This window comes from Anopheles merus, chromosome 3L, assembly GCF_017562075.2.
Source record: "Anopheles merus strain MAF chromosome 3L, AmerM5.1, whole genome shotgun sequence".
NCBI classification, from domain to species: domain Eukaryota; kingdom Metazoa; phylum Arthropoda; class Insecta; order Diptera; family Culicidae; genus Anopheles; species Anopheles merus.
Window position 1 is genome coordinate 5,134,761 of NC_054085.1, and position 17,389 is coordinate 5,152,149.

Sequence of the window (17,389 nt, forward strand, 5' to 3'; positions counted from 1 at the left end):
GAGAGAAGAGACATCAGTAATTATCATTTTTTGAAGTGTAAATACGGACCATAAGATGTTATGTAGAATTGTTAGCTAATGTGTAAGTAGCTAGTATGAAGAATGACGCTTTCTTAAACTATTGCACATACTTACTACTTTATGTATGCTTTTCTTGTGGCAGTGCACGCAACGTTTACTCCAAACTTTTGCCTTGCAAAACAATATACTGTGCTTAAATCGAAATGCATCTGTTCGCACAACCCGTCAGAAAGTATAATGCTTTGCGTTTCCATTCATTTGAATTTTATTTTTAACCCCCACATTCATACCACTTACCATCACCACCGCCACTAATGCCAACGCGCCATCACGTTGCTGTCGATGATGTGTCCTATTCGACCGAAAGTTTTCTCATTCGTATTTCAAAACAACCGCAAACGGCCGCCTTTTCAAGAGTTTCACCACACGTCCCACTACGTGTTTGTTCCCTTATCCTTCCACCCGTGCCTAGAGTGCCACGACGGATCCTGTCAATCAGTGTTTCCGCAAAATATTTTGCCAACAGAAAAGGGAATACACGGCATGGTGCGGCTAGCGAAACCATTGCCCCAGCAGTAGGGAATGAAGCCTTTCCCCACACACTATTAAGGCTTGCGCGCGCACTTTCTCGATGGAAGCAAAGCAGGGAGGGATAGTCCGGAGCATAGGGTATGGACGTTGAGTTCAAACCGTTCATCAGTTGATCGCTTTGCAAACACATTTGGCAGCGTGACGTTTTTCCAGGACCTAGCTTTGCAATTCATGCTATGTTCGTTTTGTTTTTCCTTTTTTGCTTTTCCCTCCTATCCTGTTGGGTTGTTTCCTGCTTTATAATGCAAGCTGATTCGGTGGCTTTTGGGTGCCGAAACAAAAGCACGGAGGGAACATTTGCTCACAAGGGTTGCTCACTTTTCTGCCACAATGTTGGAATGTCGGTGTTTTCCGTCATAATTTTTCCCATTTTCTCTCCTTCTACCCTGCAGTGGCAGAGTCTTTTTGATTGTCTGTTTTTTGCTCTCGCTCTCGTGCTTTATGTTTCACCGTTGAGATGTGTTGTGCATTGGAATCGATAACGATAAAGTATCACACAAGGCGCCATTGGAAGGTACTGCGCATGTCCCTAGGACACAAACTCGCGCCCATTCCCTTCTCAATTTGCACCAAAAGTGTGGCTCTTGTGTGAGCATTAAAACCGTGTCCAAGTGTTCGCTCAGCTGAAAAATACCACCACACACGATGATATGACAAGTCTGTGCGTTGCTCACGGGGCAGCAACATTCAAAGGATATTGAGCGATTCCGTGGACGGCTGAGAGACTACTGGATGTTTTTCTGGTGAGCGAATCATTATCGTGCACTCTCCTACGCGAGTACTCTCCTCAATTGGGAGAAAGCGATTCAGTTCCAAACTAGCCTTCTTCCAGCATGGATTGAAAACGGAACGGAACACAAAACCCACCCCAAAAAACCGTGTGCGGGTGCACAGTATAGCATTACAGAAAAATCAATTCCAACGGTAAACCAGCACTGGCAGCATTCGACACCTAGTAGACTAGCGTATTTCACCCTGCCCACGACGGCACACGTGTACCGCCGAGTGTGTGTGTGTCTGTGCGTGTGTGTGTGTCCGTGTACGCGTGCATGTGTTAACATCACACCTCCAACAACAACAACACAATTGGCCACTTAGAACAGTGCTTTAAATCAAGGCACTTTTTCCACATCGGCCAAAAAGTTGGCCAAATTTTCATCTCCTCTGTAAGTGTTACACGTCCTGCGTCACAAGTGGTAAAGGAGGGTTGGTTATTCGTTTCTTTCGTTCGAGGTCATTTCTTCGTCCACCCATCTCCTCGCCTTCTCCCTGTCGTTGCAAGGGGTGGTGTAAGAATATGCCAGCCATTGATTATTCATGGTTTAGAAGTGTAAATGGTTTATAAGGGTTTGATTACCTTACTATGTGTGTTTCTGTGTATGAATAAAAGCAAAAACTGCTTGCATCGTGCCAGTGGCTGTTAATAGTATGCAAAATCATCTTAATTATCGACTACGACGCATGCAGACAAGCGAATACTTGTTAAAGGTCATGTCCGCTGATAGCATTCGTGGAGGGGATGGGGCGTGCGTGGATATAGCTGAGTGGTGGGCGAATAAGTATGTGTGAAAAGGTTAATTGTGCATATGGTGCATTGAAAGGATGACAGTTTCAATCAGAATTTGTATTTAAAATGGATTATTATAAAAGCTACTCTCCATAACATATGAAGTGTATCAAATACATTAGTTCTTCCATTTGTGCTGTTGCTAAAATGATGATATACTTCTTTGCACGTGTTAGCTGAAGCATGCTCAATGGTGGAAAAACACCACAAAAATGGTGAAAGAAGTAGGGTAAAAATAAAATTCTGCAGCGCCATTTTGTGAATTTCCAAGTGCAATTTTCCATTCAATGATTTTCCATCCATCTCTCGGTAGTTTTGCTCTCTAGCCATATCACTATCATTTCTTGCTCTCGCTCTCCCGAAATGGAAATATACGTTAGAAGCAAAAGCACGGCTATGAGCTGAAAGAGAAAAGTGTGTGCTCACTCGTGATTTCCACGCGAGGAAAACTAAGGATATTTTTGCGTTTTCCGACAGCGAGAGAGTGATAGCGCTGCTGAGCATTGGCTGGTGTGAGTGAATACGTTACAGTGAGAGAAAGAGAATATCTGTGAGTGAAATATTGGAACGGATTTTTAACATTGTCGTCATCGCTTTGTAATTTTGAAAGGTTTATGAAGAAAATAGCAGAAGTTGTATAATGCTTAAGTCTGTTACAAATCTATAGTTTTTGTTTATTTGTTTTGGTCCATATTTCTTTGTGTTCTGCTTTTACTTTTGGTACTTTTTTGTATAAACAAAATTATTTCAAAAATCGAATCTTAGTTCGTTGCACGTTTGTGTACTACACGTATCTTCTTCCAGTACATCAGCTAAATATCAGGTATTTATGTGAATTATTAAGTATTAACCAACTCACAATATGGTACATCTGGTTGGCATGGTACTTGAGACAACTACACTCGCCAGAATCACTTCATCCTTGAAGCATCCTTGTGGACGCGTTCGTTTGTGTCCGACGGCAGCGAACACTCGAGGTCACGCCGTAGTAGTAGTAGTTCCTTAGCCATTTGGGCTGCCAGGCCCCATCTGGTACGTGATCTGTCACGAACCAGAGCGCTGATTATCTGCATTATCCTCTCAATCAGTATCGGGCAATTTTTCCGTACACAAAACACTCCCGCTGTATGCATTATGGCAGTGGAGGCACCACTGTGGGCCCACGACCCAAGAATGGTAGATCATTTGTTCCCTTCCCAACGCACAGTGAGTGGGCCCACCGCTTGCAATGTGGAAGAGAATGAGTGCTTCGATATCGATTGAGGGAATAAACGAACCCCAACCAGAAGAAAGAGCGAGACGTTATTTGTTGCGGGATAGACAAACGTTCCTGCTGGAGAAGGAAACAAAGTTACCCACACAGCCACACGATGCATACATTCACACGTGCACAAAAAGGCTGACCAATCTAGCGTGGGATAATCTTTTGCCGCAAGTACCAGTGGAAAGGTGGGAAAAAGGAAGGCTTTGATATCGATTTTCCTGACCAACACACCCATATGCGAGGGAAGATGTTGCTCTTTTCTGGCTCCGCGGTACACAAAGAGAACAACACAACAGTGTACGAATGTGTTCTACCTCCATCCTTGTGTGCATGTCGTGCTTTTGAATCGACACGTGCTAATAATAAGAATAAATAAATGAGTAGGAAAATGGAGCACACCAGGATGAGTCATCCGTTTTGCTGCGGGCCAGCCCAGTGGCCTGGTACGAGGAAGTAGAACAGAACGTACAGTGTTGCCTGTATGTGTCTAGAGGTATTCCACAAGCAAAAGAGGATGAGATGCAATTTGCATGGCACCACATTTCCGTACTGCAGCTGATGCCCTCACTAATGGATCCTTTTCGGGCAGGAAAAGGCGCCCGCCTGTCCACACGGCTTGCTCTGTGTGCGTGTGACGATGTGAGCGTGTGGCCTGCGGCAGTAAGTTACCTTGAAAAATGTCCCTGCCGTCTAATAGTCTAACAGTAGTGTTGGTGAATTAGTTAGAAACCGCATCTAGCATAGAGCAGACCACACATGCCCTGTTTGTCGCACAAACGAACGATTCCACCCTTCGTCGAAGAGGTATGGGGGTTTTATGCATGTGAAGAATTATTTTCGTTCAGAAACAGATAATCAATAGCGAAGAATTAGAGGTTGTCGACCCGTGACCCGTTAGTGGAATCATACGGAATTAGATTGGACTGCATGGGGGTGATGATATGAAGAAATAGCACAAACAAACTGCTCATGGAATATAATGTGGAATGGAATATAATCCATTTTATAATAAAATAATATATTTAATGCATCAAACATAGTTTAACAAAACAAATTGAATACGTCACATAAAAAGAGGTAAAACATATAACATATAACTTTTAAGGTAATTTGTTGATTTGTATATGAAAAGTCAACTGGAATGTGATACCTAGAAAAGGAAAATATGGATTCGTACACATTGGTTGAGGAATAATTGAAATATTCGAAATACGTGAAAGATCCCCGTAAGTTGGACGGGATCGCTACTCATTCAGACCGTTTCACCGTAGAATGAACATAATTTTTGAATTATATATGACATTGACAAATAAAAATGTCTTGTTTTGAAATCTTATTGACAATATACTGTTTAAACTTAGTTACTTAAAACATGTTTACTGTCTTCAAACATAAAGGCATCCACTTATAGTACAGGTTGTTGTACTAATATACTGTCGCGGAAATTCAAAAAAGCTCTATATTTTACTTTTTTACACGGTCTACATTAGCCATACTGCGATGTGTGTTTGTACACTTATCGTTCATATTGGATCACGTAAAATAAATGTCAATAATAACATAACAACATCGCCATTAATATTGATGTCTGCAAAAACCGTTCGCCCACAACCACCGTACGACCATTACAAAGGCAAACATAGTAAGGCGAACGGAGCACAACGCCACACTGGTAATGGTAGCTTCATGCTTGCACTGAAATATAATACGCACTGGCAAAAATCCATCGTCAGCAAATGGACGAACGATATTGAGTAGTGGTAGAGTCGTTTGCGCACAGGTTCGCTGTCTGGGGAGAACCGCTTTCTTTGCCCAATGTTTCTGCCTAGGGTAATATTTGCTATCATCTGTGTCTAGTCTTGGGTTCGTTTCGGTAAAACCAATTCAGTTTGCTGTACTATTGTATATAAAACTCAAAGGTACAAAGGCAAAATATGGAAGAGCAAATCGAATCCTTGTTTGGAAGAAACTGTACACCGTACCCACAACGCATGAGTCACGCTATTGGACATGCCAGAGAGTTGGCTCCCTGGAATGGCTCCAGGTTGCCGTCGAGCGGGTGTATTTGTACGAACGTGCGAAGGTAGCAAGTAGTTCACCGATGTGAAAAGTCGCCCAGAAGTCGCGACTGCATGGATGGATACGCTACGCTACGTGATTCATCCAATTTGCTTTGTGAATGTTTCGGGGTAGCTACACGATGGAAGGTGCTCCATCTGGGGGTTGGTGATAGGGATGGATGGTTGTACTACTAATACTATTGTGCATAGCAAACACACCACTAACGGCTTGGTTTTCATCCAATAAAAATCCATATCCATTCGGTTCTAATAGTACGTTCGAATGTGCCTGCATGTGTAGCCAGTGGGCATAATACCGCACCGTTGTAGAAGGTGTTGTCGGTTTAACGTTGTGCTTTGCCGACGGTAAAGCTCTGTAACACAAATGATTATAAGGTCAGCAGGTCAGGTAACAGGTAATGAGAGAAAATGATTATGCATTTTTACAAAGTTGCATTTCTACTGACTCCTAACTGACTGCACTGACTGCAATTGTTCTGGACGTGTTAGTCATAATAGTAAAAATATGTTGTTATGTTAAGGGTACGGGGTTGTTAATGTATCTGGTTATTGTTTAATATAAAATTTTTTCTATGTACCTTCACGGAATATCTTTCAAAACAGCCTTATACACTAAGCCGAAATGTGTTAACTATAAACCCCACATAAAACACGAAAACTGACATGGTTCAGGGCAAAGGCCATTTCCCATTTAAGGCCATTTCAAACGACCGCACCATGGCTACTTGTAGAAGTTTCCATGTTTCCTTCCTGTGAGAAGGATAGCCTATGCTTTTACATCTCCCTACCCACTTCTTGCGATCCCTTTGCGATTAAATCGCGTAAAAAGAAAAACAAACCATACGGACTAGTGCTGTCGCTGGCAGACCTCTGGCGCCAGCATTTGCGTGTAATGAATGGCTTGTGCTTTGCGTTAGCACTCAACTGAACAACGAAAAAAAGGGAGAAACATTCAAAAACATTTTTGCATGACAGCTAATGTCCTTGCACTACCTACAAGTGGTTCAAAGTATTTGTTCGCTGAAGTATGATGGATGTAGTGTATAATGTGGAGAAAAAAGCTCACTTTTTTCAGAATCCCGGTTGCAAAAATATCAAGGACCTAACAATGGATTAAATTCGTGTAAAAAAACCAAATGCTTTAGATGTCGTCATATTGTTAGGGTTGTGTTTTAATGGCATTAAAAACGGGCATTTTTTCCTATTCCATGCTGGAAACACTTTCATGTTGCTTCTTTTTTGTGGCGCTATTTCTTGTCCTTGGAATCACTTTGCATCGTCGTGTGGCTGTGTATGTGTTTTTGTGCACTTAGTCGTCCGGTTTGTTTGCTAAGTAGCTTAACGTAGCGAACACGCACCCAGGATCCGGCTAATCAAACTCTCGGCCACCCTTCAGTCGGACCAACCTGGCTCGTTGTGCTCAATTTATGAGCTTATGTTTATGATGTTTTCCCGACCTACGATGATTGAACTCTTCGCTCTTGGCATAAAGCAGCAAGCAACTTTCGTGCTTCATTGAAGGTGAAGTTGTTGCGTGGGTGCGATATTCAACAAATTGGATAGCGTGTCGTTGATTAATTTAGGTTCAAAAGCTTGTTCCCCTCCATACTTCTTACGCAAGCGGCACAGGAAAGTGAAGGAAAATGGCAAACGCACGCATGATGTGCATAAAGTGTAGATGTAGCTCACAAACCGTTGAATGGTGTGTGATACGTTCATACTTGTTTGCTTGTTGGTAGAAAACGGAATGAAAGGGTAAGGTATAGGAACAAAAAAGCTTAGTGTTACGTGTCATTCGCACAAGATGACATCTAATTAAAAGTTATTTAAAGAAAGCTGTGAAAAAATGGACGAAAATGGTTAGGTGGCTACCAGATATATCATTTAATTCTGTATAACTGTATAAGTGATCTTAATTTGCTTACAAAATGTGATAAATTATCTTACTACTAACAAAAATAAAAATATAATTAGAGTATCATAATAAAAGTTGTTTATGGTTATTTAGTAAAAAGTTTTTCTACCGTTCTGTTGCTCTTAAATTCGAATCGAAATTTGAATAAATCTCCACATTAAACGTTTTCAAGTAAACGTTAAATGAATCTTTAGTAAAGTAAAATGTAATTTAGTGGTCTTGTTTTCAAGCGAAAATGTTTAATCACTATCACTCCAAACTCCCCCGTAAACAATTGTACTATATATATCTTGATTCATTTCATTTTTGCCATCGGAAGCGTTTGTGTTAGTAATTAATTGCAAACACCATACCGGTTTCATTGATTCAGTTGCCTCCCCTTTTTCGGTATTAATTACGCATTGCAACAAGCTACGACGTCCTGCTGAGGTTGGGACTTCCTGCAGGGAATTAGTCCAAATGAACGATTGCAGGCGCCGCCAGTTTCTGTCCGGATTTTGCCCAACAGAGGATAGAAAAAGACCCCATGCTAAGGGATGTGGTTCCTTTTTGTGCTGCTGCACCAATCGGAAACGTGTTCGTTTTCGGTGCACAAATGTAAGGTATACTTTTCGTTTCGATTGCAAATGTTCTCCAGAATCCAGAGGTGGATGTGGAAAAGTTTTTTTTCCGTATTTCTGGGACTTCGTTCATAATCCTTTGGCGCACCATAGTTGACGTTTTTCGCAAACGCCCTTACATGTTACCTGTGATTTATGTGTCTGGTTCTAGATCCAGGATTCTGGCTAGTTGAAAATTAAATTCATTTCGAGGACAGTTGAAATAATTTATCGTTTTTTACTGGGATTTGTAGGGATATTATTTTCCTATAGTGCGAAACAAGGGAATTGCTTTTGAAACTTTTAATTAAACTCACATGCCCGCTAGTCTCTTACGCTCATATGTATATATTTAATTACATTTAAGCGAAGATTTACCTTCCTCTAAATTCTGGCAGAACCTTACTTTAATCTTATTACAGTTGTTATCAAACCCTAAATTTAGCGTTTAGGACAAAGCTAGAGAAGGTAAAGTTCGGCCATTCTTCTGCCCTTATTCTACCACGCCCTGTGGCTTTGGAAGTGTGTTGTGAAGTGTTAATGTTGAGGTTTCATTACGTGCTTTCGCCATGCAAATGAACGTCGAGGTACACATTCTTGCATAAGCAGTCCGTACTTCTTCTTTAACGGATCTTCCACTCAACAGTGGATTTCCATGGCAAAAAAGTTTCTATTTTCGCCGACTGCATTAAGCTCTGTTTTTCCCTTCCTTCATTTACCTTTGAATAGAAAGTTTCTAATGACTTTGCTGCTTCGTTTATTTTTATCGCATACAACTTTCCTGCGGTTTGCATAATTTTTTTTTTACGGCTGTTAACGAGAAGCGATTGTACAGTCTAAAAATAAAGCGTAAGGTGGCCAAGTTTTGCAATCTCCTCAAGGGCGTGTTTTACAGGATTGCGTTCCACTTAATACCATTGTAATATTAGCTTTCGAACCAATTCAATGAGAGGGAGGGATGAGTAAATAAACTTACTGAATACAAGCAAATAATCCGTAAAATTTTTATTTAATTTCATTTCATGTCCAGATCTAAACCCGATTGCAAGGCCTAGGGCCTCTCTCCGTCATGTCGTCCGTGAAAGTGGCGGTCCGAGTGCGACCCTTCAACTCCCGGGAAATTGCCCGGGAGTCAAAATGTATCATCGAAATGGCCGGTAACACGACCTGCATCACAAACCCGAAAGTTCCGCCCGGTTCGAGCGAATCGGTCAAACGCTTCAACTACGATTACTCCTACTGGTCACACGACGTAAGTAGACAGCACTGCGCAATTTGTGCAAAACGGGACTAACCGGATCGACCACACCCTTCCTCCCCTCCACCACCCCTCTCATCTCTGCAGCCGCGCGATCTGGAATTCTCGACACAAGCCATGGTATACTCCGACATAGGAGAGGAAATGTTGCAACACTCATTCGACGGATACAACGTTTGCATCTTCGCCTACGGACAAACGGGCGCCGGCAAATCGTACACCATGATGGGCAAACAGGAAGAAGGCCAGGAGGGCGTGATACCGATGATCTGCAAGGATCTGTTCCGTCGAATACAGGAAACCGAGAGCGACGATCTGAAGTACTCGGTCGAGGTGTCGTACATGGAGATTTACTGTGAGCGTGTGCGCGATCTGCTAAATCCGAAGAACAAGGGCAATCTGAAGGTGCGCGAACACCCGCTGCTCGGCCCGTACGTGGAGGATCTGTCCAAGCTGGCCGTCACCTCCTACCAGGACATTCACGACTTGATCGACGAAGGCAACAAAGCACGGTAATTAGGCGCAATGCTAAATGAACGAAATGGCTTTTTGCTGTTTCATCATGGTGGTGGTGGAATCGTTATCACCTATTATACTAAATCGTGCCTTTACTTTTACTCTTTACCATCTTAGTACTGTGGCCGCAACCAACATGAACGAAACGAGCTCAAGATCACACGCTGTGTTTACGATTTTCTTCACCCAAAAGCGCCAGGACCGCATGACCAGCCTGGAAACAGAGAAGGTTTCGAAAATTAGTCTGGTAGATTTGGCCGGTTCCGAGCGCGCTGATTCGACAGGCGCCAAGGGTACCCGACTGAAGGAGGGAGCCAACATCAACAAGAGTCTCACCACTCTGGGCAAGGTTATATCGGCTCTGGCAGAAATTGTAAGTACCGTACGACCGTACCGCCATACGCGTTTACGTTTACTCCTGTCCTTTGTTTAGTGATGTATTGGTCTGTTAGATGAACGTTTCCAATGCTAGGATTTATTGGTGTTTTGATCGCTGCTCGCATATATGTGCGGGCAGCAACTGTGTTAGTGGTGCATTATAAAGTCTTTCTATTACATGTTACCTTATGATCCGTCCGATTGTATAGCGATTTTATTATTTATCGTAGCAAATATTGATTCATTTCCACTATTACTCGTTCTCATTTTATCGAACTCGCGTTGACGAACATTATCCTCATAATCATATCCACCATCATATACGAAATCGCCATGATAAACACTTCGATACAATCTACAACAACAGTCTGTAAGTATTCGTTGTTTCCGGGCGTCACATATTTTTGTTTTTCTTTTTCGTTTCGTTGTGATTGTAGTTGTTGATAAGTTGCAGTGTCCTAACAATAATGTGTGTCTCACTTTTGTTTTATTACACTACTCATTCACAAAATTAAATTGTCATTTCACACATATAAATTGGATGTTCAACCAAGAGCATGATGTTCCTGTCGTAAAATGTCTAATAATGTGTGTTATATGCGTAGATCTTTTTTCTTTTGCGTGTATTTTCATCGAGCGGTTGTGTTTAATTTATCCCAATATTGGTATATTTCTTTGTTGACAGGCATCTAAGAATAAAAAATCAAAGAAAGCTGACTTCATTCCATACCGCGATTCCGTACTGACATGGTTGTTAAGAGAGAACCTTGGCGGTAACTCAAAAACGGCCATGATCGCTGCGATATCGCCGGCCGATATCAACTACGACGAAACACTCAGCACACTGAGGTATGTCGGGAGTCAAATGTTGATCTGTTTCTTCAAACTTTTCTGGCGAATACGATTTATAATCGTTTTTTTTCTTTCTTCCTGTTATTATCAGATATGCCGATCGTGCGAAGCAGATTGTCTGCAAAGCTGTCGTCAACGAGGACGCGAACGCGAAACTTATTCGCGAACTCAAGGAAGAGATACAGAAACTGCGTGAGCTACTCAAAGCCGAGGGTATTGAGGTGCAAGAAGGTGAGTTTAAGATCGTTCCGTACCACATCCGGTGCTTAAATAAGCTGCCACTGTTAGACGCTTGCAGATGTCCTTATCCCTTATCTTTCCTTGTCAAAAACATGCGATTCGCAACGGTTCGGGAACGGTTGTTCCAGTTGCAATCGGTTTGATCTGTTTTCCTCAACTGTACCGTATCAGTACCATGGTGTTGGTGCTCCGGGTCCATTCCCTTCTTCACACATCTTCACACATTCCCTTCATGAAGCACCTTCCTACCTTCCTGCCATACATCGCTGCTCGATTGTTATCCTTTCAACTATGCGTTTGGAATGCGTTATTTCGGCCGTTTGTTTATACAAACATTGTTTAAGTTAGTTCTTTGTGCGATTTGTCTGTTAGTTTTGCGAATCAAAATTCAAAATCTAAACCGAAATCACTCGCTCGCTCATTCATTCGTTTGAAATTCTAAATCAATCCCAAAGCATAATAAATTCATCATGCCATTGTGCTGCTTGACTACATTTTTCACATTTGGTTGATCGTCTGAATCGGATTATGCTAGTTGGCGAGAAAACTGATATAGGGGAAGAGAGAAAAAGAACGAACACAAAGATACTCAAACACACGCACTCACCAGTACATCTGCCATGGTTAGCAAATATGAAGCTTGCCGAAGCTTGTTGCTTGCGATTATTACTCTACACACAATAAAATAAAAACCAGCTTAAAAGTGTTGAACTGTGAATTTTTTAATCACACTTGTACTACACTTTTCATGTAGGACCGGACGGTAAAGTGGTTTGTGAAAAGCGAGATGCTAATAGTAAGTAGAGACTACCGTCGAACGCTAAGATAACAGTTATGCCTACCGTATTTAAAAAAAAACTATTTTTTACTATTCTTTCTTTGTGTTGTAAATCTTTTTATTCTAAACTTGTTTTATTTCGTTTTCACATCACTATCGTATAACCGCCTTCTCACCATATCATCGAACCATTCACCATAGCTTCGGTTTGTGTTTTTATTTTTCATATTATTTGCTAGCTATTTTTCCTTGTAACGATTTCTTGAAAGTTCGATTGCACTAAAATCGGCGTGCATTTTTTGTAATTATTATGAAAATGGCGTACAAGAACGCAACTGTACGAGCTTCGTCAATGTGCTGCCGAAAATGAGAGAATGTGTGTCAACACATTTTTACGTGGCTATGTTTGTCCGCTTTAGCATCCCACAAACTACTCCTCCAAACGTTTTTGAAGCGTGAAGTTGCTTCTGTGAATATTAAAACTCTTCGCTACCCTTAAACTACAGCTAGCAGTACATACAGCAAATGATTGACATGTTTGATGTGTGCTTTACTTGTTGTGAATACATTTTTGCTTCCCATATGCACGCATATTCATCCATAAATCACTTATCATCCAGTGTTTTTATTATTTATCAACACGCAATCGTTCTTCATTTCTTGTTTTTTAGTTTCATCATAACAGGGTTGGACAAAGTTGACTATTGAGTCAAAATTGCGTCAAAGTGTATGCTCTCCTTTTCCGGCCCCATTTACTCAATGTACCAAAATCAGAAACTACCAAATTTGTTCAACCCATCGACTAAATTGATGGCTGTCACTGGCAAACATTTTGATCGTTTTAAGTGTTTGTACCGTTTATTATGTTGTTTTTCGTAGATCTAGTTTTGTGGTTGTTTGATCTAAAGAAGTGTGTGTTTCAAAACAAGGATACGGCAAAGCCGTCCTTACTGAATAAAAAAAAAAACAAGGATACGTGCGAAAAAAATCAATCGCACTTCAAAATTAGTTACAACGAATTTGTGTTATGCATTTTCGAAAAAAAAAACATCAATGTGATTATCCCTGGCATTTATCGCAAAAGAAAACCATTCTTCTTCTATGCAAATCGTCACATGTGATTATGCGTAGCGATTTTTTGTGATTGTAGTACTAAATACACACAAAACACAAATACAATTAAAAGAAGGAAAACTACTGACGAGCTGCAATAATACGATTTTATGTTTTAATGGTTTTTACTGTAACTTTTCTTTCCAGAGGACGAATGTCTCATCAAATCGGACAAAATCGAGTCAGTTGGTGGTGTGGTCATCACCGAGGAAGGTGAAGATGGCGAAAAGAAGATACACTCGCCGAACCGTAATCGTAAACGTACCGGTTCGAGTACGGAAATGGCGGTCGATCAGCTGCAGGCAAGTGAAAAACTGATTGCCGAACTGAATGAAACGTGGGAGGAAAAGTTAAAGCGAACGGAACAAATCCGTGTGCAACGGGAAGCCGTTTTCGCGGAGATGGGCGTGGCAGTGAAAGAGGATGGCATCACGGTTGGTGTTTTCTCACCGAAGAAATCGCCTCATCTGGTGAATCTCAACGAAGACCCCACGCTGTCCGAATGCTTGCTATACTACATTAAAGACGGTATGGGCACGGTGCACGTCCAGCGGGGGAATGATAATAATTAAATTTCCTTTCTTCGCAGGACTGACCCGTCTCGGTACATCGGAAGCCAACGTACCGCAGGATATTCAGCTGTCCGGTTCACACATCCTAAAGGAGCACTGCGTGTTCGAGAATAAGGATGGCGTAGTCACGCTGGTGCCGCACAAAGACGCGCTGGTATACGTGAACGGGAGGAAGGTGATCGAACCGGAGGTACTGCAAACCGGTTCGCGCGTCATCCTGGGACGCAATCACGTATTCCGGTTCACGCATCCCGAGCAGGCGCGTGAGAAGCGTGAGAAAAACAAGGAAGTTGATGTGTGCGAAACGCCTGGCAATAGTGGCGAGATTGCGGATTGGAACTTTGCGCAGTGCGAGTTGCTTGAGAAGCAGGGCATTGATTTGAAGGCAGAAATGGAAAAGCGTCTACTAGCTCTGGAGGAGCAATACAAGCGCGAAAAGCGGGCGGCCGATCAAGAATTTGAAGAACAACGCAAGGTAGGTTGATTGCATGTACAATTGTTAGCAATGAACTGGAATTTAACAGTAGTTTTCATACGCTTGTGCAGACCTACGAGGCAAGAATTGATGCGCTGCAGAAGCAAGTGGAAGAACAGTCGATGACCATGTCGATGTACAGCAGCTACAGTCCTGAAGACTTCCACCAGGAAGAGGACATCTTTGGTAAGTGAAGCTGCACTCAAACGAAATGTACAAGTTAGTTAACTTACGAATCTCTCGCTGTCTCCCAATCCACAGTCAATCCACTGTTTGAGTCGTGTTGGACAGCACGAGAAGCAGGTCTCGCTGCCTGGGCCTTCCGCAAATGGCGTTACCATCAGTTCACATCGCTTCGTGACGATCTGTGGGGCAATGCAATCTTCCTGAAGGAAGCTAATGCGATTTCAGTCGAATTGAAGAAAAAGGTATGAGCATATATCACAAACAGTGCTGCAAAATGTCACTGTCAATGTCATAAAAATATCTGACTGAAACAAAATTCATGTCAGCGTGACGTACTCAATGGTGATAATCAGAGGTGAACTCAAAACGATTGGTTTGATCAATGCATGCTTCATGACAAACGCTTGCTCAGTTACTAATTCATGACTTTTTTCACTACTGTGATGAGTTCTGCAAAATGTCACTGACATAATCATGACAAATTCCGGCTGAAACAAAATAATGTTAGCGTCACGAGCTCTTCTGTGATGATCAAAAGTGAGACTCAAACAGTTGTTATGACCATCACTTGCTAGCTGACGCAGTCGTGATTATCACCGACTGAAAATGTCGCGACCAAGTGACTGACCAAAAGTTGGGTGCTAAACAAAATGTCACCTAGCATGCGATCCACCAATCGTTTCAGTCATGAGTATTGGTGACCGAAAAAGTGTGCATTTGGCAGCACTGTTTACAGCCAGATGATTATGCTTGTGACGGCATTATGCTTAGCTTGTGAGTCAGAGTATCGCGGTTGACTCAATCACTTGCATGTCGTGTTCAGCATGTTATGACACACTTTCATTGAGTATCACCAATGAGCATCAAGCTACCACGCATATGTCCATTGCTTTCGTTGGTGAATATCTCGTGATGCTCATGACATTTTGCAGCACTGACACTTACAATGTATGCGTTATTTTCTTCCATCCTATGCTCGTAGGTTCAATTCCAATTCACACTGCTGACCGACACTCTGTATTCTCCGTTACCGCCGGAGTTAACTCCCGCACCGGCAGTCGGTGCACTGACAAACGGCGGCCAGGAAGATGAATTCGGCCAGAATCCGATACCCCGAACTACTGTGGCGGTTGAAGTGACCGATACGAAGAACGGCGCTACCCACTACTGGAGTTTGGAGAAGTTGCGGTAAGCTATCCTGCAGATTCAGCACAAATGTTCGCTTTTGTGCGAGTTTTATTTTGTTCTCCCTTGTGGTGGCATCGACAACGTGCTAAATTACAGCTTAACGCTCCACTTTGTACCAAAACCTAGTAACAGACATCCTCAAAGGCACAAACACGTTCTCATCACAAACTCATAAAAGAGATTTGTATCTATTTTTTGTTTGTTTTTGTATTAGATATCTGCACTGACATCATTCGCATTAAACTTTTGGGCGGTCGCATTCCTTTCAGCGTGAAATTTCCTACGCGTGTTAGATCAGTCATATGTTTAGAACAAAGCAATCTCTTTTTTAATAGTTGCAAATCTCGCTTGATTTTTATTCCGCTGTTATCTTTAAACGCCTTTGCAAATGCGTATGATCCAGTTTTTGGAAGGGCGTTTTATAATTTATTCCTCCATTGCCGGCATTTAGCGTGTATGAGTTGTTTAATGTCTTCTTTCTCTGTTTGTCTTTTATGCTATTGTTTGTTGCGAATCGTAATGGCGATATCTGTGCGATACGATTAACACCTTCAAACTTGGTCTTGTATAACTGGTTGTCATGTAACGAACCTGTGCGGGTGTTTGTACACCCGCAAACTAATCCGCGGCTGCAATACACCTTTTGTTTTGAACGCTCGCCCACCCGACTCATCAAATTGGACAGGTATCGGTTGGAGCTGATGCGACAAATCTATAACACCTCCGACACATCTCCCGAGCTGATGAGCTTCGTGCTCGAGCTGTCTAGTGGCGAGCACTCTCCCGAATATCCTGGCACACAGTACCAAGCGTACGCTCGGGTGGACCACCAGACTGCCGAACAACCTGCCGCAGCACAGCTGCTGACGGGGCTAGCATCAAACTGTGATGTTAGCAAATGTCTGACCTCACCAACAACATCGGTGTCATCCACCGCATCCTCTCCCTCCGGTTCCTGTGGCACTGCATCACCACCATCGCCGCCATCCGTTATCTATGATGGCAGTATCGCCGGATCGCTCAACAGCGGCACGTTGGGCAAAGCAGGCACAAGGCTAACTCTGGCCAATCTGATGCCATCTAGGTTAGCAGTAACAGCTCCGCATGTAACGCACGTAATCAGTGTGGGCTCATTAGATGTGCAGTGTATTGTGTGCCCGGGATCTTATGCGGATTCCAAGCAGTCCGATTAATTTTGCTTTTTACAGATCTTAATGATCGTAGAGCTGTGATATCGATAGTATCTACTGCTTTATTGCTTATTGTTTTATTGGTAGAGTTTAAAACACTTGCTAGTTGCAAGCTGGATATAATTTGATGAAGTTTAATCATGTACAGTTTATTTTGTCTATAGTTTTTATCAAAATGCTGCTTTTTCTTTTATTAAAGCGTCGACATTTTTAGCCTACAATTAAAGCTTGTAATAACTATTCGGCTATGCATGGCAATGATACAATATTTGCATACATAATACATAAAACATAACATACATTATCCATCGAGCCTTTGAGGATTTGGCTGGAGTAATTACATTAATAATCGAGAAAAAAACAAAAGAATTTAGTACAAAGCTTCATTTGGATTATGTTTGCCATTTGATGGAATCTGCAATTATTTGATGCTAAGTGTTGGCACAAAAGTTTATTATGTTTGCCTTGGACAGTCGCGGATTGTGCTAACATTTATCATCAATATATAAGATAAGAAATGCCAACTATCCTTAAGTATTATAAATAGCTAACCATATTTACGCTTTTATGGCTGTTGAAATAATACTAGTGATAATTTACTCACG

The 17,389-nt window shown here is 42.0% G+C and overlaps 1 protein-coding gene across 9 annotated transcripts in view; it reads left to right on the forward strand.

Annotated features, from left to right (window-relative positions):
• The window catches only part of LOC121598311 (kinesin-like protein unc-104), a 49,067-nt gene that overhangs the window by 24,915 nt on the left and 6,763 nt on the right, over positions 1-17,389 (forward strand). For 2 of the 9 annotated variants that reach the window (XM_041924945.1, XM_041924949.1), the window contains exons 1-13: positions 1,412-1,778; positions 9,069-9,290; positions 9,384-9,808; positions 9,930-10,185; positions 10,558-10,560; positions 10,876-11,039; positions 11,134-11,273; positions 12,037-12,078; positions 13,321-13,701; positions 13,763-14,220; positions 14,292-14,406; positions 14,482-14,648; positions 15,389-15,594. In XM_041924945.1, the coding sequence (XP_041780879.1) occupies positions 9,108-9,290; positions 9,384-9,808; positions 9,930-10,185; positions 10,558-10,560; positions 10,876-11,039; positions 11,134-11,273; positions 12,037-12,078; positions 13,321-13,701; positions 13,763-14,220; positions 14,292-14,406; positions 14,482-14,648; positions 15,389-15,594 (2,540 nt within the window). In that variant the 5' untranslated portion in view covers positions 1,412-1,778; positions 9,069-9,107. Of the gene's footprint in view, positions 1-1,410; positions 1,779-9,068; positions 9,291-9,383; positions 9,809-9,929; positions 10,186-10,557; positions 10,561-10,875; positions 11,040-11,133; positions 11,274-12,036; positions 12,079-13,320; positions 13,702-13,762; positions 14,221-14,291; positions 14,407-14,481; positions 14,649-15,388; positions 15,595-16,279; positions 16,679-17,389 lie in introns of those variants that run through there. The other 7 variants (XM_041924948.1, XM_041924954.1, XM_041924947.1 and 4 more) reach the window with 6 other exon arrangements.